General features: G+C 35.6%; 3 protein-coding genes, 1 long non-coding RNA gene and 1 pseudogene across 4 annotated transcripts; 1 reads left to right on the top strand and 4 right to left on the bottom strand.

Moving 5' to 3' along the window:
- Positions 1–1,034: 1,034 nt before the first annotated feature.
- Positions 1,035–10,973, bottom strand: LOC115227151 (clathrin heavy chain 1-like). The gene is made up of 15 exons (XM_029798063.2): positions 10,881–10,973; positions 10,491–10,848; positions 10,182–10,360; positions 9,169–10,020; positions 8,647–9,138; positions 7,611–7,879; positions 7,403–7,580; positions 7,170–7,368; positions 6,979–7,139; positions 6,306–6,764; positions 5,703–6,044; positions 5,516–5,621; positions 3,374–3,489; positions 2,159–2,224; positions 1,035–1,358 (listed from the first exon to the last, which is right to left on the bottom strand). The coding sequence occupies exons 1-15, from the start codon at positions 10,920–10,922 to the stop codon at positions 1,035–1,037; spliced, it is 4,143 nt and encodes a 1,380-aa protein (XP_029653923.2). The 5' UTR covers positions 10,923–10,973.
- Positions 10,974–14,545: 3,572 nt separating this feature from the next.
- LOC115227134 lies at positions 14,546–14,933 on the bottom strand. Its single transcript, XR_003883076.1, has 3 exons — positions 14,844–14,933; positions 14,662–14,812; positions 14,546–14,629 (listed from the first exon to the last, which is right to left on the bottom strand). It is a non-coding gene; the product is annotated as an uncharacterized LOC115227134 (long non-coding RNA).
- Positions 14,934–14,983: 50 nt separating this feature from the next.
- LOC115227150 lies at positions 14,984–17,261 on the bottom strand (annotated as a pseudogene).
- A 2,050-nt stretch (positions 17,262–19,311) lies between these two features.
- On the top strand, positions 19,312–20,626 carry LOC115227148 (chitobiosyldiphosphodolichol beta-mannosyltransferase-like). Its single transcript, XM_029798062.1, has 5 exons — positions 19,312–19,486; positions 19,517–19,698; positions 20,152–20,176; positions 20,297–20,464; positions 20,496–20,626. The coding sequence occupies exons 1-5, from the start codon at positions 19,312–19,314 to the stop codon at positions 20,624–20,626; spliced, it is 681 nt and encodes a 226-aa protein (XP_029653922.1).
- Positions 20,627–22,752: 2,126 nt separating this feature from the next.
- LOC115227147 (galactose mutarotase-like) lies at positions 22,753–23,572 on the bottom strand. Its single transcript, XM_029798061.2, has 3 exons — positions 23,451–23,572; positions 23,020–23,411; positions 22,753–22,988 (listed from the first exon to the last, which is right to left on the bottom strand). Exons 2-3 carry the CDS (start codon positions 23,305–23,307, stop codon positions 22,881–22,883), a joined length of 396 nt encoding a protein of 131 aa, XP_029653921.2. The 5' UTR covers positions 23,308–23,411; positions 23,451–23,572; the 3' UTR covers positions 22,753–22,880.
- Positions 23,573–23,939: the final 367 nt, after the last annotated feature.

Genomic DNA, 23,939 nt, shown 5'->3' with positions numbered 1-23,939 from the left:
AAGCTGTGTGAAGATATGGATTCAAAATATACATCGCTTTTATACTATTGTGAGGTACGCTGGCTATCTCGTGCAAAAGTGATTAGAAGGGTGTTTGAACTCAAAGATCAAGTTGCAGATTTTCTTGATGAAAATGATATTGAAGATGCAAAGTTGTTCAGGGATGATGACTTTATTGTCAAATTTGCCTATTTAGTTGACATTTTTGGGAAATTGAGTATATTGAATAAATCAATGCAGGGACCACAACTACATTTATTCTCTCAAAAGGACAAAATAAAAGCATTTATGAAAAAATTGGTATTATGGAAATCAAATATACAAAAAAATATCTATGACATGTTTCCACTTTTAAACACCTTTTGCGCCATAGTGAACATTGAAGCAAACAAAGACATATTTGCTGAACATTTGGATTGTTTGTTGAAGCATTTTGCTCACTATTTTAAAGATCTCGACTGTAAAATGTTCGAATGGATACAGAATCCATTTATTGATGAAGAAGATAATCAATTTGCATTGACAACTTTTGAAAAAGAAAAATTGATAGAATTGTCATGCGATACATTATTGAAACAAAAATTTGAGAGAGAACCGCTAATTTCTTTTTGTTGAATGTAAGAACGGAATATGAAATTTTGTCGAATAAAGCAATGAAAGTTTTGTTGCCATTTGCTACTTCATATTTATGCGAAACTGGATTTTCTGCACTAGCTGCAATTAAATCTAAATATCGAACTCGTTTAGTAGTGACTAATGAGCTAAGAGTAGCACTCTCTGCGATGACACCAAGATTTGAAAAACTTTGCGCCAAGATGGAAAAAAAATTATCTCATTAACTTTTTGTTTTAAAAAATTGTTTTTGATAAAATAATAATTGTATTATATTATGGAATATAAAGGGAGGCGCAAGATTGTACTTTTTCTCTAAGGGAGGCGCGTAAAAAAAAGCTTGGAAACCTCTGATCTATACAATCCGCCATAAATCTTTCGAATTTATGTGAAACGGTAATCATTTGAATATCTTCGCATGTCTATAAACTGTTGAAATGGTTGCAAGAATCACAAGTTGATATAAAATGGCGAATAACTTTTTGATTTATACCAATATACTTTTGGGAAGTTAAATGGCACATCTTGGAAACTCCAGGATGTCCGATAAAATGTTCTTTAGTTAAAATTGAATTAATTTTAGATTCTTGAAAGAAACAGACAGCAGTACGGAAGTTTCCATTAAGTGCAAGAATTAATTCTCCATTTATAAGTTTTAAATTCTGACACTTTTGGCGTAACGTACGCTTTTGATTTTCATTGAAATCATTAGGATACTTATTATATTCGACATAGTTCATTATGTTCTTTAATTCATAAAGTGTTTTAATGGCATTACAAAAATCAAATTAAAAAAATAATTTAAAAATATTAAAAATAGCTTTATTGATTCAAAATATATCAGATTTATCAGAGTTAAAAAAATATTCAAAAATATCATAAATAGCTTTATCAACTCAAAATATTTTTTGTTATCTTGCAAAAAAAGGAGTTTCATGTGATTTGTTAAATGTTATCGTATGTCATAGTGTCCGGGTTGTTGATGTTTTCATGTGATAAATCAGATTTATCAGCCCGGACGGTATCAACAACCCGGAGATTATGACATACGACAATAATTAATCAATGCATTAAAAAACAACACGGAAATAATTTGTTTTCTACCTGGATCGATGTGAAAAAAGCGTTCGATTCGGTTGATAACGGCTTTCTGAATTAAGTCCTTGAAAATTCTGGACTCTTTCACTGGATTATAAATTTCTCGAAGAAACTTGTTACAAATGCAGAGTTAAGCTAACCCTGAACCACCACGTAATCGGAGAGGTCAAAATGGAAAGGGGCATACTCCAGGGTGATTCCTTGTCACCCAAAATCTTTGCACTTGTAATGGACTTTCTCAATAGAATTCTGAACGCAAAGTACCCAAAAGTTATTATGGATAATTAAGACCACGGTTTTATTACATACACAACAAACCACATACTTTTTATGGATGACCTAAAATTATTTTACGAATAGAGGATACAATGATGAGTATGATGAATGAGGTAAATAATTTCTTCGAAGCCGCCAGACTGAAAAAAATGTCGAAAAGTCCCCAACTAACCAGGCTGAGCTTCGGTCGGAAGCTAAATTGCTTGATGGGATGGATGGTTACAGATACCTTGGAGTTCTAGAAAATAGAAAAAGTGATGTACTGAACACACTCTTTAGAGAATTAAAAAAAAGGATCGACAATCTTTCAAAGACAAAATTAAACTCTTGAAACTTATTTAAAGCTATAAATGAGTACGCATTATCGCTCTACAACTATTCCATTGGGCTCGTCAATATTGAGTTAACTGAATTTGAACAGATTGACATCTATACGAGCTTAAATCCAGTCTGTGGTCATCCGAAAAACATTGGAGAGCATGCGTACAGCATATAAGTTTGGGATGTGCCCACCCGAAGATCGTCAAATGACCCGGTTTGTAAGGGCAGCGACGGAGAAAGCTTCCCCAAGTGAGATCATAGAATTGACTCAAAACAACCACAAAAGTAGCCTGCCCTGTAAGTGTGCCCGTTGAAGACATTGGCTGGGGCTCGAAAAGGTAGAGAATCGATTGAAAGCAGACGCACTAATTTTTTTTGAATAAAGTACAGTACCGTGCAAATGTTCCGGACCACCCAATTATTTTTAAATTCTATATATATTTGGCAGCTACGGCTTGACTTTCTTAGACAAATTTTAATATTAAATGAATAAATAACTTTTATACTTTTTCTTTTTCCATAAAATTTTACAATATTGAATTTTTAGCAGTCAGTAAATTTTGACCCGTGCATATGTTCCGGACCAGTGATTAACAGCATCAAAAAAAACCACTTTATTCAATGAAAATATCTTATTTAAAAAATAATTAATAATTAACTTCACCTCCTTTATTCTTTACAACATCGATCATCCTAGTCGGAAGTGATTTATAGAGATTTTCTATATGAGCATCTTCCATTTTATAAAATTCTTTTTTTGTAATTCTCCAGATCTTCTGGTTCTTTTTCACGTATTCTTTGTTTAAGTATACACCAGAGGTTTTCAATAATGTTAAATCCGGTGACTGACTTGGCCCTTTTCAAGTAATTTAACTTTCTTCTGATCAAGATATTGAATGGTGGATCTCGATTTGTGGCATGGGGCCCCATCTTGCTGGAACATCATATTTTGAAAATTTATATTTTCTAATCCTTCTTCGAGAATTCTTTGGTATTCATTGGAATTAACATTTTTCCTACTCAAAACCAATGCTCTTTTTCCAGTTGCAGTGATAGCACCCCATACCAAGATATTCGGAGAAAACTTTACAGTTTCTGATGAATATTTTTTCTCATTTCTACATTTTTCTGGTCTTCTAACATATCTTCTAACATTTGGAAATAACATAATTCGACATTTATCTGAAAAAATTACATTAATCTTGACTTCAAAAAATTACATTAATCTTGACTTCAAATTTCTTATTTTAAGTTTCGGTTTTTTTACCATTATTCTACCATGAAGATTATTGGACCTTAAACATCGTTTAATCGTATCTACAGAAACGGATAATGACAAATTGAGATCAGATCTAATTTGATTGGCTGTTTTAGAAGGATTTATTTTTGATCGATAAACAATATTTCGTTCATTTCTTTTAGATAACTTCTTGGGTCTTCCAGATTTAGGTTTATCCTGAATTATGGAACATGTAGAATATCTTTTAATAGTTCTCTGAACTGTAGACTTGGAAATTCCAACACATAATGATATTTTTCTTTGAGACATTCCAAGTTTATACAGAGTGATAATTGAGGCACGGTTACCGAAACTAACACGAGGCATTTAACGAATTTAATATATATTGAGCATTAAAATATCAGATGAAGGTGTATTTAATAATAATTAAAAAAAATTAATGAGTGGTCCGGAACATATGCACGGGTCGAAATTTACTGACTGCTAAAAATTCAATATTGTAAAATTTTATGAAAAAAGAAAAACCAAAAAAGTTTTGTATTTATTTAATATTAAAATTTGTCTAAGAGAGTCAAGCCGTAACTGCCAAATATATATAGAATTGAAAAATAATTGGGTGGTCCGGAACATTTGCACGGTAAAGTATTTATTGAAAGACAATTAGAAAAGGAAGAAGGATTGTTTAAGACCACGCAGGTTAGGGCGCCCTCCCAGCCTCACGGATTGCGAAGCAGTTGCCGCGGATTACGGAAATGGAGAGGCGTTGAAGAAGCCAAAAGGACTCTCTCGGGTCGTCCCTCCTTTTGGCGATTCTTCTCCCCAAACCGCGTAGGAAACAAAGCGACTTGCGGCCGAAAATCCCAGAGGTCTCAACGTGAAAACGAAGCTGGAGAGGTGACCGTATTTCAGGGTAAAGCAGACAGATGTCCAAGCCCAAACGTAAACAGATAACAATCCGTAAAGATTCATTGTCCCGTAGTAATTCCGTGCTAGGAATAGGGACTGCTTTAAGTTATTCTCCCCTATGCGGTTTAGTGAGGCCAGCTGAAGTTGGTCCGACCTTAACCAAAGTTTGCGTAATGTATTTAAGCGGAAAATTTTGTGAAAAAATCGTAAAATCGCAAGGAAACCAAGGCCAACTTTGGTGAGTTCTCCAATCGTTACTTCACCCAGATACTAGAAATTGACGTCGAACAAAAGATTGCGTGCAATGTGGTTAACAGAGAGGGTAAACACCAATTAGTTTGTTAGGTCCTTACTGAATACCGAATAATTTTATGTGACGAATAATTTCCGATCCTCATAAAAATTTTAATGAGTCGTAAAGTTTTTTTAAAAAGCACAACTTAAAGAATCTGAGCAACAATACAAGACGGCATACACAATAAGAACTAATATTTTAAAACACTGCGCATTTTTTATTTGGGTATCTCACTTTTCTTCATGCTTATTTGTTCTTCATGCACTAGATTGAGAGAATTTGAAAGTCTCAAATTTTGTGTGAAATTTCATTTCTGATCTAAATGCTGTTTCGCTGAAATTTTTAGTCTCAGATGATGTATGATAGCGGTTCAAGCGGTTGTAATGCAAAATCGGGATAATCCACAATACAAAATTAAGTTTTACCCATTGTATAGACTTTTAACGCGATAAAATACACCTTAGTTTTTTAAGAAAATAATTTAACTTTATTTCAGTGACGTTTCTTAAGAAATTACTAGAAATTAAAATAATAACAAAAATAAGATTAAGACACATTTAAGTGTTTCGTATATTAGGTTATCAGAGCTTCTTCCCTTTATAAATAAAATTATTATCTAATACGATTAAGAAGATAAACTTAATTAATGATTTTTGCAAGTTATTTTTAATTAAAAATCCTAAAAATTAAACCAGAAAAAATTAGTTAGAAATTAGGAGCTTCTTAAAACATATTCGGACCGCCAATCATGAGATTATTTTTATTACCTATAAACTCGTACACATGTACTCTACCAATCATAGGTACAAATTCACCAGACTTGGCATCTTCCTTCTCGGTCCGAACAGTATCCTTCTCTTCCAATTTTTTCACCTAAACATTAAAAAAATAGACTGCCCTATTATTTAATGTATGGAGTATCTGAATAAAAAAAGGCATCGCAAAATCACTCGCATTGAATCTCCAAGCATATTCCAAAACACGGTCTGCAGAAAATAAGGAATAGCAATGGTAAAGAATGGCAGAAAAGTATGAAAACAAATTTTTGTCGAGGAAAAATCGCACAAGCGAATATGCAAGTTCAGGATCATTAGATTCCGAGACATGCACAATTGCTTGAGCGTACAATTCATCTCGTTTGCATATCTCGACAGAGTCAACAAATCTATTAGACTGTCTCATCAAATATGAGGATATATTTCTGAATTGTTTCAGATCATGAGCCTGGAGTTGTTTGGCCAATTCCAACTTATCATACTGAGCGTTCGGCTTTGTTTGAACAACTGACAACAATTCCTGAAAAATAAAAACTTTTGAAAACCTCGTGATCTCCAGCCTCAATCAAAAGAAGATTTACTGCTTCATCAATTGCTTTTGACCCTCGACAATGTTGAGAAGTCAAATAGTTGATAGGTAAATAAAGAATGTCATTTTTTTGCAATATCTGAATAGCTCGCAAAGGGTCTAATCGATTCGACAAAGCAGTCATTAGATCGTCTAACTTTGAAGGAAAACATCGAATATAACACGAAATAGCCCGATAAATTAGTTCAGTACTGGCACACTAGACATTAAGTACATTAACACAACTTTGATTAATATTTCCTTAATCTGAATGTCTCGATAACCCACAGAAGGATGTGCAATAAATGTACTAGCAGCATTATCATATTCTTCGTATTTTTCATACAAAAAGATCAGTTCGTACCACAAATGGGCCTGTTCTGCCGCCCTCAAAACTTTGGGAACGTTCATTCTAGACCAAAACATCTCCACGTGTTCCTTTGTCTTTAATGGAGAGTATTTGATAAAGAGAATAGCCAATTCTGTAAATATTCCCATGTGAGTGCGTTCAAGTGAAACTGAGGATTCCATCATGTCCAACAGTTCAGTAAAGTATCCTTTATCTTCGTAATATAATATCACTTCTTGCAGTGAGTCAGCATGAATAACAATATTCAAAGCAGCAACTTTGGCCAATCGGAATTCATTGTTATCAATACAAGCAAAACAGACCTACAATAACAAATAAAAGTCAACCCCTTTCCACGAAGCAACATTATTTGCTTTCTTTGCACTTTCTATTGCAGCATGATAATCCTTCAAATAAACTAAAGTCACTGAGAGTTTGAGATAATTATTCGACAACGTAAATAATATTTTGGCAGCTGTAAACAGCCGGGAGTTGAAACATTGGTCCCCAACCTAATGCTAAATTTTAAAAGATAACTCTATTTATATCAGCGTGGTTAGAAGATATTTGTATAAATTCTTCCAATTCGTTAAGTCGGTCACACTTTGCATATGCCAAAATAAGTGCATCATCGGTAGTTCTGTTGCGAATAGTCTTCCTCACCATGAGAATAAACTTGACAAAGTCATCCCAATAACCTAATCATGTAATTTCATTCCTTAATGTACTGTCCAATGCTATAACAGTGTCGATTACTGTCATATAATCGGCTACCTCTCCAGATTTTAAGTATGAGGACAGGCCTAATTTCACCAATTCTGGATCACGTAATTGTGCCCGACCCAACGTGGCCCAAACTGTCGGCTCATTAATTTTTTCTGCAAAATCCAAAGCCCTTTCAAAATCTTTAATCATATCAACCATAATCTAAATTTTTATCAAATAAAGTAGTCACCTCCACCGCCATATTATTATCTCCAAACTTGCTATATATATTGAAAGCATCCTCGAACCGACCACTATCAATCATTTTCCTAGCAATTTCAGGTGCGTCGTATTTGTCCAATTTTTCCAGGTATGATGACACATTGGCTTTACTGCTCCTTAATGCAGTCAAAATCAACAAATTCTGCAGATTCCTGTCAGATTATTAACTAAGAAAGACAGACGTGTGTTCACTAAACATTGTATTCTCTAACACAATCTTTTCCAAAAGCTCGATTAGTTCGTTTGTCAAATCAGCTTCCAAAAAGGATCGAACTGCCACACTAATATCTTCTGCACTCTGTGACTCCGGAAGAGCTGTTTGCACAATCTGGTCTATTAATGCTCTCCTGTGTTCATTTTTATCCGATAGAACAGTTCTCCAAATATTTGGATCTTTAAGTCTTAACAAATACCGAGCCTCTATTTTGAACAAGGCATTTTCATTGCAGACCTAAAACTCAATGACCATTTTAAATACTCTAATCAAATCAAACACAAGATTTCCCTTCTCATAAGCGATACAAGCCAATTGAGGATTACGCGACTCACAATAACGTCCAATTTTTGTGTGATCGTAACATTCATTCTCACTAAATATTGGCGAATCAATTAAAGTACGATAATAAACGCTCTGGATTCATGTTGTTGTCTATATATATTTTGGCTAGAGCATTGTGCACTTCGGGATCAGTTGATCCATTTTGAAGCGCTCTTTCCAACATTTGCATCACCAGTTTCGGACGATTATGTCTCTCGACTTCTGACAATAGCTCCTCAGTAGAGTATCCAGCGGGAGTTGACATTATCAATTGCTTAATGACATTTTCAGGACAATCCAATCTGAGAAGAGTACCAACAACCAACGGAAGTCGTTTTGGGTTAATCTAACTTCATCAAAAGAAATTTACCTTCTGGACAAGTATTTCTATATATTGATAGAGACTGCTTCTGTAAAGGGAACATATTAGATCATCGATATAGTCATATCTATTACATACAATCAGCAGAGGTAGTTGGTCCGGCAAACGACTTTCTTTTAAAAAGTTTTTGACAAGTTCGGGATCGTAGAAATTAGATTCTCTGCAGATTCTTTCTACTTCCCCGAACTGTCCCACTCTGCAAGCAGCACAAATATATTTATAATGGACATCTGGGTCCTCATTAGTGTTTATCACATGCCTTATAAAATAAAATAGGCCTAGAATGAAAATAAAGAACAAATAAACCTTCAGAAGTCTTGTAGCTCTCAAGCATATGGATAATATTATTCACTCCAAGCAACTCGTGGTACGTAGACGCTATTTGAATGACCAATTGAAGGTTTTGTCGGAGATTAATGTGCAACATTGACTGGAGACAATCCATGGCATCCGAAACTGATAAATTTCCAAAAAACTCGACAAGAAAATCAGGATTAAATGACGTGACGTTCATAAGTGCCCTTTTAATGTCATAAATGTCGGTATAGTTCTCCAAAGCTCTCTGAAACAAGCCTGCTCGCTCACATAGCCTGGCAATATTCTGTTTATCGTAGTGACTGAACATTTTGTTCCCCAAAATCGTATCTGCCACCTGCGGAGCGTGCATCAGATTGAGTTCAAGAAGCCGATTCTGAAACTGTGCTTCCTCTGGGAGATTGTTTTTGAGAGCTTCCAATAGAAATCGAGTAATCTGAGGCAAATTTTGACTTTCCATAAATACTTGTACAAGCTAATAACAACTTAGCCACATTTTACTTACATTATTCAAATCAGCCAACTTTTCTTCACCTTGTAATAGATTAAGAGCGAACTGAGTGGCTTGTTCTGGATTTGATTTGAACAAATTTCGAACAATAGCCGTATAATCTGCACTGTATCCCACTTTTTGGGCATATGGGAGTATGTTCTGATGTTGACCATTCTCGGCAAATAATTCAATAACTTTATTTGGCACATTAGCACGAAGATACACCGAAAGAGCAATCTTTGAGTCGTATGAGCGAACCAAATCACCCAACTCCTCACTACATTCCAGTTTATCTTCCTTGAGCCACTTTTCAACCAAACTCTTCCTATTCTGCTGAAAGACGACCTTGCACAACTCAACCGACTCATGTTTATTTAGTTTATCTGTATCCAACAAATATGTAAAGTATTTCAACAAAGGGGAAGGCTGATTTTGCATTGGTTGGATATGCTGGAATCTTTGAATTGTTTGTGCATTCCTCAAAATTTGCCCTGGAGCTTTTGCAGCTACAATGACTGCCTCAGAATACTTTCCCTCAGCAAAAAGTTGGTTGAATTTATACACAAACAAGTCATCTGCCATCCCTGGTTGATTCATCCGCGATGACAAAGAAATAGCAACATCTGGATTGTTGATCGCAGTTTTGACATGTTGGATAATCCCTGCATCATTCACGCTTATACTTAACACTTGTCCTGATCGACTTATTCCCAAAAATCCATTGGTTGAAGATTGAGGACATGTTAAAAATATGGGTTGCTGGGATATTCTGTTTTGAAATATTGTTTGAGCAGACTCAACTTCCTGGATGTACAAGCATCCATATTTTGTAAGGAAAAATATTAAACCCAAACGCTCGTCAGCCTATGACTAATAAAGTGAAAGAAACCTGCATGGAAATTGGAAAATCGTCAGGATACTGATCTCCAAATAAAATCTCCGACTGTTTCTTAAACAAATCAGTTTTTTGTTCAGAAGACAGTTCAATTATATAAAACTAACAAATGCAGATCAAATAACCATACTTTCCCTCCAGTTTGATTTCTTGTTGCAAAGGAAAAGAAAAGAGACGGTTTAGACGCAGTAGACAATTGAAAGCGAAAAAATGTGGCAACATGACCTTCCAAGATTTGAGAAACCTTTTTATCCACCGAATAAAGTTGGAGAGTTCCAGCCACTTTTGCCCCGGGTTGTCCAGATATTCCTGATAAAATCATCCATTTTAGTTCAGAATCAGCTTTAAAATTGATGATTTGAACAGTTGACATCTTTTCATGTCTTTCGAAAATTTTATGTGGTCCCTCGTCCCCTGAAAATGACACCTCTATAGTTACCTGTGATTGACCATCCGTAAGTTGAAGACTGAGTCACAATCCCAACTACTTCGGGAGAAAGCCACTTCCAAAATCCAGATTCTTCGCTCAATTCGTGTACTTTCATTCGAATTTTTTGTTCAAGGTTAAATAATTGAAGCGTTCGACCTGCTTTAAGACCGAGAATTTGTTTCAAAGGGTTCATAATGGCTGACGTAGCCGATATTGATTTTCTAATAACGTTTGTTGGGTTGTTGACATCGACTATCACAATTTGGGCTCCGTCTCCAGCCTTTTCCCTGACGCAGATATATTTTTCCGACTCCATTGTGATGGAGGAGAAAGATATGTTCCCTTGTGATATCCCAAGATTAGTTAACTTTTGTATATATGTTAAATATGCATGCATACCTGAAGAAGTTCATTGCAGTTGACCGGAGATACAGATTGCATCACAACAATACGTAATACGTATTTTATTTCTTAAAATTATAACGAAATTCAAATTAAATTAGTTATGATATTATTTGATTTTTTGTTTATATTAAAAATTTAATTTGTTTTAATATAAAAAATTAGCTTTGCTACAAATTAATGTAAGATTAAAATGAAACCAGAAAATTATTGACCTACAAATTTTCAACACCAAATTAATGTCTTATAAACCGCTGCTATAATGAAATTAACCATTATCAATTATTTAATAGATTCCAATTATTATTATTTTGATCACTAGACCACAATATAATCTACTTCAGGATTACAATAATTTAAAATTATATTTCGCTGAAACAAGATTATCATTAAATTCTCAGGAGCATAATTCACTTCCACCTTTGTCCGGAAACATTTTTATATGTTTATAAAACGTGCGTCGACCTAGTGCTTAGCTACGGGTTCGAGGGATGGTACCCTACTGCTGAGAGGAATGGCATTATCGCTAAACTCGAAAAGATGAGACGATATGCCATCAAATTGGCAAATGGACTCCAGCTGGACCAACCCATTCCTCAAGAGATGGAAGACGCGACGGAAACGATTGGAAGTGTTCTTGAGAGAGCCTTTTCCTCTCGAATCTGGAATTAAACATAAAAAAGAGGAAAACAACGCAGAAGAGGCATACTTTGTCTCATTAACTTTCTCCCTTTTTTTCGGCTTTTCCTTTTAAATAAATTCATTTATTCATTGAATATGTTTTTTGTAATAAGTGTACTAAGTAAAAGAGCATAAAACAAAGGACTTTTTAACAATAAATAGCAACTTAGCTTAGAAAATTTAACAGTCAAATTAATTATTTGGTATTTAATTAGCAGCAGAGGATAAGATGGAATGGTAATTCCCACGCAAGATGGTTAAGCCATGTCCTTTCCCGATAATCATTTCTCCTTCTGCTTGCCAGGTTCCCCAGTTTAATAAAGAATTTTTTAGTTCTGGGACTGAGGACTCCCGACGTCTCCACTGCGATCGGGGCAAAGATATGACGGTGCGATAATGCACTGTATTTCTTGACTTTTAATGTTTTCGCAAGGTTGGCTGCGGAGCCGGCTCTGCGGCTGACGTAAAGATGTTTCTGGCGGAGAAGGTGTCCTTGCAAGTTGTGCCCAGATGAGCGACTTGCCATTTTCGAAGGGGAAAGTCGTTAGGCCGTCAGGACGTTTACCATTCCCCCAAACCAGGCCGACCGGTTCCAACTGTGATGGGAATCCGGCAGTTTCAAGAGTCCGCTTGACTATGTAATTCAGGGCAGCGTGTCGGGGAAAGCGTCCGGAGCTTTTCTGACACGATAATGGGTGCAATCCATAGAGGTCAACGGTCGATCCACAGCGGCACCGGTGTTCTCGACATAAGTTTAGTCCCAGGCGCAATGAGACGCCGAACCTTAGGAAATTATCGTCCAATAAGGCTTCAATCGATCCCATAGGGATGGTGGTCAATCAAGTCCTCGAATATGGTTGCGAGGCAGCCAATAAACGAGCCAAGCGATGTTGATTAAACTTAGACTTGAGGTTGTTCAACTTCTGGTCACAGAGAATCTTGTCCCATTCGTCCTGTGTGTGTATTCTGCGGAAGCTCAAGAGACAACCCAAGCCAGCGGCTTTCTGCGGCGACTGACTCTGACTCCATAGAAGATTCGGTAACAGATTTGAGAATCTCTTGGACAAGGGTGCTCGTGGCATGTGTAGAAGAAAGGAATGCTGGCAAAGAAAGGTCAATGGCTGAGCGCACATCGATGCCGCCGCGACTGATGGGGACTGTTGCCTGTTCACAGCCAAGATCGTCGAAAGGGGCATTACATATTGATTCGAGGCAAGTCCTAATAGCATGGTCGAATCTGGAGAGACTCTCGGGATTGGCAAAGCATGGAGCGCTTCTAAGAGTAAACAATAGTTTGGGAATGGCGAAACTGTTCCTCAATAGAAACAGGGCCGAATGGGAATTGATGATACCAAGATTACGGGACATTGATACAAGGTTTTATGTTTTTTCTGATAAGGTCGAAATGACACCGGTGTTAAAAATCGGGAAACCCAGAATCTTGAGATTACTGGGCGAGATGACATGGATTTTAGGAAGTAATGACTTGATAGAACCATGGGCAACAGAGAAACGGTGAACATCATAACTGATGTTATAGATTTCAGATTTTTGGGGATTAATTTCGAGACCAATTGCGTGTAATGCAGGGATCAAAATTCTCAGGTCGTCAAGAACGGATTCGAGAGTACCTCCGATAGTGGCATCGTCCAAATACCATGCATTGAAAAGGGAGGATACACTTCTGGCAACGGGATCAATTGCCAGGGCAAAAAGAAGAGGACCACAGGGTCGCATTGTTGGACACCGTTGCAGGACGAGATTCAATGATCCCCAACGATAAGGAGGCTGGGGCGACCGTAGGCCAAAGCGACCAGACGGGCAATAAAAGGTGAACGACGGATAATAGATTCAAAGGAATTACAATAATTAAGTTTAGATAACATGAGATTATATCAAAATGGCCCTTTATTAAATAAAAATCCACGTCCTAGTTGCCCATGAGACAAGTATAATTTCTCCTAATATTTTGTAAAAAGTTATTATAAAACATTTCAACGGTCATGGGCTTACTTTTAAAGTGGTTACACTGTTTCCGTTGATTTTTAAAAATTTTTCTATCCCTTCTGATCGAAAAGAGTTATTCGCGTACTTATTTTAACCTCCTTTGAAAATTTTTTTGTCAAGAATGCAAGTATTTGAATAACAATATTTATATAGTGAGTTGTTTTAAATATAATTAAAATGACAAGGTACTATAAATTAGTAATTCCATTTTTATTTTTAGTCAAATCCATTGGATAAAGGAACATGTTTTATGTAGCATTCACATATTCGATCGAATAACTTTAATGGTCATAGTATACATACATAATGAGAATAATATTCAGGGCTGACTGATTGCTCCGAATAAGATGACAGAATCCATTCAACAAGTCTGTTTAAGTCGCTCTCCTCAATTGAGTCGTTCAGTGATAAAATAACTTTTTTAACAGAATTAGCACTGAGAGTTTCACTAAAATATGACATTTAAATCAACATATTGTGATTTTTGATTTTCTGAGCAGTTATAATTCTTTCATTTCTCATTTCAACAAAAAGATTAGATTTAAAATTATCGTCAATCTGTTTAAAAAATTAAGTAATCTACTTGCTCCTTCCAGTTTCCAAGTTGTTCTAGTAATCTTGAAAGTTCAGTTTCAGAAAGCGACGGTAGCAACTCACTAAGTTTATTTTTTACTGTATCTAGATTTTCAGTCAATTTTAATTCTTTTAAAATTGAAACTTCTTTGTGAAGTACATTTTCATGAACCTACGCCGTTATAATGTTTTTTGAACTTTCAGCTCTAGAATATCACTTGTTAATTTAATTTTATGTGTGGTCTTATGTGTCCTACACCAGTCTTTGAATGCATAACACATCTCTTTCGTTTTGTCTGGATATATACCAGAAATATATTGCGTAAATATTTGATCTATTTGGTTATTATCTTCCATTTTATCAAACTAAAATCAAACAAAATTAATCAATATACTCTATATTTCCAAAAACCGGCAAAAATTGTATTTATCTCACTTTCTAAAATTTCAATAGGTTTTATTTTCCCATTATATTTCGATGTCCCCTAGTAATTAATTAGTCCCTTTACACAGATACCAGGCCTTCGGGTTCATCTACTTTAAATTTTTGATTCGATAATTCAGATATTAATAGCGAAAAAACTTCAGCACTAGTTTTTTCGTGGATCAGTTTTGACCAACTATCTTGTCCAGTTGTCAAATAAGGAGAAAGCTGTGACCAATCGGGTCTAAATAAAAATAAATTCTCGTTTCATTCACCGAGGAGTCAAAGTTCCAGAATTTTCCATGCACTGAGAGTAATAAGAGTTTCTTTCTTCTAAAACTTGGTCGAATGTATTCATTAAAGTTCTAAAATTTAAAATTATTACGTAGCATACTCATGTTCTGTCCTCAACTTTTCATCTTGTTCGTTTAGCACATTGTAAAGATTTTGTAAATTCTAAATTTGTCTTATAGAATGAATGTACGTTAAACTGATTTTGAATGTCTTCAAATTCTCTCCGGGGTACAACCTCGGTGTAGTCTGCCATCATTGAGTGAATTTTTTCATGAGCAAAATCTAAATCAATCTTTGCTTTCCTAAATATCAATATATTTTACTACTTGAGTGCTATCTGGAGTATTGTGACGTCTTTTTCGGAAATTTCGTCTTCTTGATTAACCTGTGTAGAGTGAATGTTGTTGCGTTGTTTCAATTCATTGAAGTCTGTCACTAGCAACTTTCTAGCGTCAGCCTCCTGTCTGTATTCGCCATATTGTTCGGCCAATTGTCGTTTCAGAACCTTAACCTGATAGTTCAAGGAATTCTGATCTTCTAATAGATTCGAAATTCTGGCGTATAGATTACTATTTTCTTGTGTAATAGCTTCTACGTCTGAGAAATCAATGTTGAAAATGTACAATTTTTGTCTTCCTTACGAAGATCTATTATTCTGTTATTACATTCCTCAGCAACTGTTACTAACATTGACTTAGATATTGCAGTTTAATTTACTTTTAGAGGTACTAACTCCATAACCTGTTTTTCTAAATTAGAAATTTTTTGTTCGTATTGTTGTTTTATTTTTGACAAAAGTGGTTTGTAGATTTGGAAAGTATTGATAAAAGAATCAAATACATTACGAAAAATCTAAACCAATAGACAAATTTAAATCACCTCCAACATACCATCGTCTTTATTTTGAAAAGAGCTTAAGTTTTTTTCCTGTTTAGCAATGTATTCTTCATAATGTCTCATCAACCACGGTCCGTGATTGCTGTAAATTTCTTTGTCCTCGCAGTTTTGAGGCTTCGAAAATGAAGGCCATTTGTCAAATATTCCTTGACAAATCTTGGTCCAGTATAAATAAAGTAAATAAACCTTTTCAATTGGATTTTCAACAACAATTTTTTGAGATTCGATGACTAAGGAATTTCTAGTTTTTTGTTTTTTCACTTAATGTTATTTTAAAATTTGTAAACATACCTGCATGACTCATTAATATTGTTTCAGTGTTTTAATACTATGGGAACTTAATTTTATTAAAATTATATAGTATATTTTTTACTTGCAATAAAGGGAGTTTTACCACCAACCATCTCATGCTTATAGACGACATTAAACTGTTAGCTCGGTCTTCAGAGATTCTCCACTCAATGGTCAAAGCCTTGGAAATTTTCATGAATTTGACAAATCCGCTTACCTGCGAATCAACACAAAGTCAGAGTTCCGGGTCCCTAGGTGAAATTGACCGCCCAAGCTGCACAAGTTACCTGGGGATTAGAATTGACGCTAACCCGGGTTACTGTCTGCATGTCAAGAAAAAAGAGAGCGAAAGCCATCGCAACTCTTCGCCTCTTAAGAAGCATGCATCTGGACCCAAGGACTTTCCTCTTCGTGTTCCACGCAACCATCCTACCCAGCTTGCTGTACGGGATGGAAGCGTGGTTATACTCGAAAGATTTCAAGAAAATTAACAGGAAATGCGAAAAAATCCGGCGCCATGGGCTGAAGCTAGCTTATAGGCTTGACCCACGAGGCCCGGTCCCAAGCTGGGCGAGAAGAAGTCCCCGGAGATACGGCAGATCATTGAGAAATCTATCCAGTCTTTCCGGAGAAAATCTCAAGTGACCGACCTATTGATCGATCGGGACCGGTAACCGCCTAATTTGCTCCAGACAGCAAATTGACGTTTCCTCCGAAGAGTTCGACTTCCTAGAGTAGTCGTCTCGTTGTATCGGACGTCAAAAATTTCTGTAACTGTGTCTGTTTTTAAAATAAAATTCTGTCTGTCTGAGAGTCTAGCCTCATTAATCACATCCGAAATGAGGAAGTGTGTGGTGGAAGGTGTGCGTACCAGAATGCAAATCTCGCCTCAATTCACGGAACTTATTCATGCCTTTAACGAGTACGTGATCTCACTGCTAAACTATAAGTTGGCCCGATCGAATTCAAACCGACTGAGTACGATGAAATTGAGCTTAATATCCGAAGAGTACTCCGAAAGAGTAAGTCCACGTGTTGGCAAGCAAAAAGAAAAATTATACATATCGTGGGCAGCTTGGACGTGGACTGAGTAATATCGCCCACTTAAGTGAGCAAATTCTTACTAAGATGCACGACACCTTGTGGAGTAGGTCAAGTTTATCCAAAGAAAGGATGCCATCCTTGCTGCTGAAAAAGCGCGTTATACGCATTTTGGGACCACAAAAGGCTAAGTGTCGGCTAAGTATGTTATGGGTGGTACCCAAGTAAATGTGAAGGAGTTGATCAAACTTCAGGGGGATCAAATAAAAAGATCAACTTAAAAGTCTTTAAAAAGACTCTCTTTAGCAGTCTGGAAAACCCGCACATTGATGTATCGTCGACATCAACGTGTCTGAAGATGAAAATAACTCTCCCGATTAAAAGGACTATTCTCATAAAGCCAAAGAAACTAAAATTTTGTTTATCACTGTAGTGTATATTTCTACTTTTGCTTTTTCAATCTACTTATCTATTACCTTCCTTCCGGTCTTAGCGTGGCGTTATGGGGTCCACCATGTCAGTTGGAAAATTCCAATCTGATATAGCAATGCTCAGGAGGCACTTAATGCCTACCGAAAAAGGACTTCTAGATCTCAGACCCTGGGACATCGTCGTCTCAGGCCGATCATGCGGGCAGGATCGAACCTTTCAGTAGGATCTCCCTCGTTTGGATCGGCGATCACGGGGATTATTATAATTAAATGGCTTACCCGTCTTTGGTCTTTAATAAAAAAAATTCAATTTTTAAAGATTTGAAGCCGAGCAGTGCCAGTGTTTTTGTCGAAATGATGGAAGATGCAAATTGTTATTTCAGTGAATTTGTGGTAAAAAAGAACCTTGACAAGTCAGATAAAGACAAATATAACTGCAAACAAAACAGGTTCATTTTTGTGTTTTTGATAAAAAAAGAAATCAAATCTTTCTTATTATAGTGAAAGTAACTTTTTCCCAGAATTTCGAGCTGGTCTAATTAAAATAATGAGACAGCCTCATAAATATGAACTAGAGTTCATTCAAATCATCTATACGGGAGTCTCTTTGAACTGTCGTGCTCCAGCCCCTGGGGTGCAAAGATGATGTCGACAATTTTGAAAAACACCATAGATCCTTAATCATAAAATTCCTGGATGCTTATGCTGAGAAAAATGGTTTAAGCATTAAATGAATCCAAAACTTGTTACTCTGATCAGAACGAAAGGTATTTTGAAGAATTGCAATTAAATGCTGCCTAAAAGTTGAGATTGACAAAATCAAATCTACTATTGCAAAAGTGGCCAATTGCTAATTGCTGGGTTGAAGAACAAGGCACCTGGATTTGACTACAGTCAAATCCTCTAAACCGACTCCTCGGTATATCCGAATTCTTTTAAAACCGGATCTGAGAAGAGCACCATTTATGGATAGGAAATCTTTGTGCGGTGTCGTACGTTTATACTATAAGTGGTTATGCTATGGATCTCTCCAAGACCTTGAATTTACACTACCTTAGAGTAATTGTCAACTGTCGTGCCTTGTACGCCGACCATGTAGCAAATCAGAAGAAAAGGACTGTGAGGATCCTTAAAACCTTAACCAGGTCCCATCTAGCTCCAGAAACGTACATCTACGTGTACAGAACGTGTCTACAGCCAGTCCTCGCATATGGCTACGAGGACTTGTTCGGTCGGTACGGATAAGAGTGACAGTTGGAAAGGACAAGACGTTTCGCATTGAAACTGGGTTACGGCGTACAACTTGACGGAACATAGAGGAAAGTTGTGTGAGTAATTATAACTAGGGTTAGCATGGAGAGAGACACTTCGGTGCCTTATTTTATTTTATTTAGCCGCCAAGACCACGGTAAGAGTCAAAAACAAAGGTCACGTGATCTCGATGCACTCGACCAAGGACCTCATCTTCGCCCGATGATCTTTCCACGAGCCCACACAAGATCGCACCGGGCGGCAGGCCGTTTTTGGCGGAGAATTCGCCGACGGGCCGAGGTTCAGCTTGATGAGGTCTTCCAGAGAGGCTGTACCGGTGTGTTGGCTATCATGCGACCAACGATCGGTTAATCTGAGGGCCCTTTGTTGGGCCTTGTTTTAATCTTCCTGTTAATGATTTGTTTTTTGGGTTTTTCTTAAACAATATATACAATTCAATTCATTCTAAATAAATTAAAAAACCAAGTTTCGATGTGGAGTTAGGATGCTTAGCTATTTCCTTATTATTGTAACCATCATGTCGGCTATCAGACTTTATATGAATATTTTACGATATTTACTACGCTGCGGCAAAGGAACACCCGTAGCTGCTGTCGTAGTTGTCGGAGATATTGGACGAAGTCCTCGAATGCAAAACCATTCAGTGTCTCTATCAGAAAATGGTTACAAGACACTAATCTTCGGATTCCACGGTATGTCACTTGATTGCCTAAAATATTAAGAATCAACTCCTATCGATAATGTTATAAAAAACGAAAAAATAAAAATAATCAATATTTCAAGAATAAACAATATTTTCTCAAAAAATTCGATTCTTAACTATTTTATCAAATCGGTCTGGCTTCATTTGAGTCTGTTTTTCTCCATGCTTCTTCACATTAGACATCATATTATACTAGTTCAGGTAACTCACATAAATCAATTTCAAGAATCCCCCAAGTATTCCTTCTTTGGCAGTAGTTTTTTCAATCTCCCTATTGAATGGAGCGCCAGTGGTGGTGGACTGGCATAATTACGGATATACGATTCTTGCATGTAACACGAAAAATAAGATAATCATTAAAATTTATAAAATGTATTCTTTTTCTATTAATATACTTTCAGATACGAAAAAATATTTGGTCGACTTGCTGCTGAGAATTTGTGCGTGAGCAGGTCAATGGCTATTGATTTGAGCAAAAATTGGGATATTCAGTTTTTTAGATTTTTAATAAATGTAGTGCCAAGATTCTCTACGATCGCCCACCAAATCGTCTTATTTTTTCTTCATTTGAAAATAAAGATAAATTGAGAGCATTTCTTGTGGAAAAATATAAATTAACCAAGTCAATGTTTTTTGTTTAAAATTATTGTTTAGTTTATCCACGAAGAGCCTCATTTTGGTTAGTTCTACTAGTTGGACAGGTTTTTGTCTCTAATCACTTTAAATAGCGGATGAAGACTTTTCCATACTTTTGAACGCATTTGATGGCTTTATTTTTAAGAAAAATAAAATTCTGTAGTTTACGAAGAGATTGCCAGTAGCTCCCTGCTTCGAAACATCCAATGTTTCATTACTGGAAAAGGACCTTTAAAAGAACAATATTTGGAATCAATATCTCAGCGAGGTTACAAACATGTTACAATCACCACCCTTTGGCTTGAAGCAGAGGACTATCCACTTATGCTCAGTTTTATTAGTCATTATTAAATCACACTCAGGGGCTGCCGATGTTGGCGTGAGTCTCCACACTTCATCTTCGGGATTAGATTTACCTATGAAAGTGGTTGATATGATGGCTGCCGGATTGGTTGTCTTGGCATATCACTATCCTTGGTTTTTGTTGTTTTGAGGTTATTAATAGTATTGAAGAACTCGTCTCTTATGGTTCGAATGGGTTTACTTTCAACAATTCCTCTAATTTGGCAGAGCTTATTATTGTATTTGTGGCTTGTAATATTTTAGGATATTTCCAAAAATTTCGAAAATTGTCGGAATAAGCTTACTATTGGCTTTGATAATACATGGGAAACTCAGTGGGAACGTATTGTTCTTCCGTTGGTAGATAATTTATTGTCATGAAATTTTGATATTTTTGGTCTTTATTTTAATAAAAATAAATACAAACGTTGACAAATAAAATATTCTAATCAGTATTAATCCTGATAATAGTACCTATTGTATTAACATGGGATGGGCTGGTTACTCAAAAATTCTTACAATCTGCACGTTCGCTTAACATCGGTGAGAACGCACGCATACATTCAATCACTTACTATAAAGAAAACCCCTGAGAGCATGATATCAAAAATTTATTATCCTGGAACCAGCCCGCTTTTCTAATAAATATAACCCGTATTAACTGGTTACATAAACAATCTATACCATTTTCAATTCAAGTTTGACGATTTTTATATCAATTTTGACATTTTTATGTTAATTTTGACTTTTGCCGATTTGTCATTTATTTTATATTTTCTGATTCGCCGTTCCTGTACAAATTTTATGTCATGAAAAAATTCAAGAGTGTCAGAAGCTACAAGAAGAGCACTTATAAATAAGGATGAAGAGGGTGGCGATTATATACAGCTTGCTCGCGATCTTGGTGTCAAGAGGACAACAGCTATAGCCATTGTAAAAAGTGGAAATCCGTATTTTTGTAAACATGGAGGTAGAGGGGATGCTACGATTAAACTTACGGATGATGATATAAATTTGATAATTGAAAATAATCCATCGATAACATTGAAGGAATTACGAAAATTGGTAAATAATAAAGTTTGTATTGCGACAATTTATAAACGACTTGATGGGCGTTTGATTACCTACAAAATGCTGCGAAGAGAACGAAATTTTGCAATTTTATGACGGCATTATCTGACAGTTCAGCTGGAGAGGAAATTATTATTTATATGGATAATGCTCCAATCCATAAAAAACAAGGAAATTTTGAAGGCGTGCAAGTAGAACATACAATTCGAAGATTTGATGCACCATATTCTCCGTAGCTTTATCCATGCGAAGGCTGTTTTTCGATTTTCAAGGCTGAAATAAAGACATATTTATCTAATCACAATAATTCTCATCCTCATGTAGCAGGAAATGGAACCCTGACGAAATTTTGAGCATTATTATTGCAAAATGCGTTAGAATATTCGATGAAAAATCTAACTTGGGAGAAAATACGTAATTTTTACAGAAATGCAGGAAAAAATTATTTCAAATTATACGATTGCGATTCCATTAAACTGACCTGATTAATAAAAATTGTCTTGTCAATATTGATTATTGCATTGTTAAAATTGAATATTGCATTGTCAAAATCGATACAAAAATTGTCAAACTTGAACTGAAAATAGTATAGATATAGCCCGTATTAACTGGTTGCATAATTTTTTTCCTATACTACTATCCTGAGATTTTTTCGCATGTTTGAGTTGGACTTTGTTTATTTTGGAATTTCACTTTCTCGGACTTGGTAGAATGAGTATTTCTGCTTCGATATATTTTGTCAATAGTGACCAAAATATTTCTTCCTATAATTCAAAAGTAGCTGTGTTATTTGTAATTTTTATCAAGTTAGTAACAAGTTTAAGACAAGGCAGGCCATTTTAGTGATTTGATATTATAAATGTTGAGGTTGACGCTTAGAAATTCAATATAAAACTGAAAAAGTATAGGTTGTCTCATGCCGATATTCCTCGTCAGGACGTAATATTGGAGAAGGAAAACAATGTAACTAATTTATTAGTACATAAAACTCTTACATTGTTAATAGCGTCAGGATAATTTTGTGTTTCAAGACAAAAACCGTCACGAGGGTTATAACAACAGCCGTCTTTTCCACAAATATTGTTCAAATAGTTTCCCGTATAAAACTGCATTCCTGGCTGACTACTTTCCACAGTCATAACACGTCCGCTTGGTCTGTGAATCACTCTGAAAGAAATATGACAAAATTTACGTTCCCATCGTTTTCATGTAACCGGGAGATCCATAGCAATAGTTTATGTCAAATCCCCTCCATTTATTCAAAGAAAATGCCTTAGAAAAGATTGTTGGGATTCTAAAATCATATGGAGTGTCTATGACACTTCTGACTTCACCTAAAAACAGTTTTTCAGCATCTGACCTGTTGGTAACATATTAGAATCGAGTGGAGTGTAAAAGGCACCTGGGAACTGAAAAAGATGATCATTTATCGACCCCGAAGTCTACGAAAACATAAAAAAAACATTTAAAAACATTTCCACCCAAATTGAAATATGTATGGTTTGTTAAATTGACAATTGTAGGTAAAGATGATTTTGCAACAAAAAGAATTTTCAGAAATGATTTTATTTCTGAATCGTTAACAGAAACATCTTCTAGCGAATATTTCACGGAGACATTTAGGGAGCCTGGATAACCTTCGTCTCCTTCTGGACTGCACAGATTAAATTCGATAGAATTGTTCTCTGTTTCAAAAAAATTCCAACACTTTTTATTAAAGCCAACAATTCCTCCATGGAGATGCCCGTCAGGTATGTTCATAGAAAGTTTGTAAGATTTTCCGTCCAACAAGAATTGACCTTTCCTTATTCTGTTGGCTACTCTTCCACATACAGTCCCAAAATAAGCATTGCAGTTTTCATATTCTACAAAAATTGATATTCATATTCTCAATTTACAGATACCTCTTAAATTATCATGTCCTAGGACGATGTCAGAGTAGTTTTCTTTGTTATCAGGTACACAAATAGAGGTTATCGTTGCTCCGTAGTTAATCAACTTAACTTTGCAAAAATTTGTTTTTAAGCAGAATCTGCAAAATTTTTTATGATTTTACTCAACTCTTTGATAGAATTTCCATCTGAAGTCACGCCGTAGTGAATTTTACTTATTGACATTTCAGATACTATATAACCTAATATTTAAAAAAACACTAATAATTTTGATTTTTATAAAACTATTAATATTTAAAAGAAGAAGGTAAAAGGTCACATAGCCCCAACGGATAGGATTGTCTGACTGTTTCCCCGGATGACCTCAAATGAGAGACGCTGAAACATTGAATCTCACGAAGGTTCTTCATGCATAATGTGTATTAATAAATAAATTAAAGAGAAATGGGGTTGACGAATTACTTCCCAACTGCAAAAAACATAATTTGTTACAGTCTCATA

Source organism: Octopus sinensis, unplaced genomic scaffold, assembly GCF_006345805.1.
Source record: "Octopus sinensis unplaced genomic scaffold, ASM634580v1 Contig02042, whole genome shotgun sequence".
Classification (NCBI taxonomy): domain Eukaryota; kingdom Metazoa; phylum Mollusca; class Cephalopoda; order Octopoda; family Octopodidae; genus Octopus; species Octopus sinensis.
This window is presented reverse-complemented; position numbering and strand designations above follow the sequence as displayed.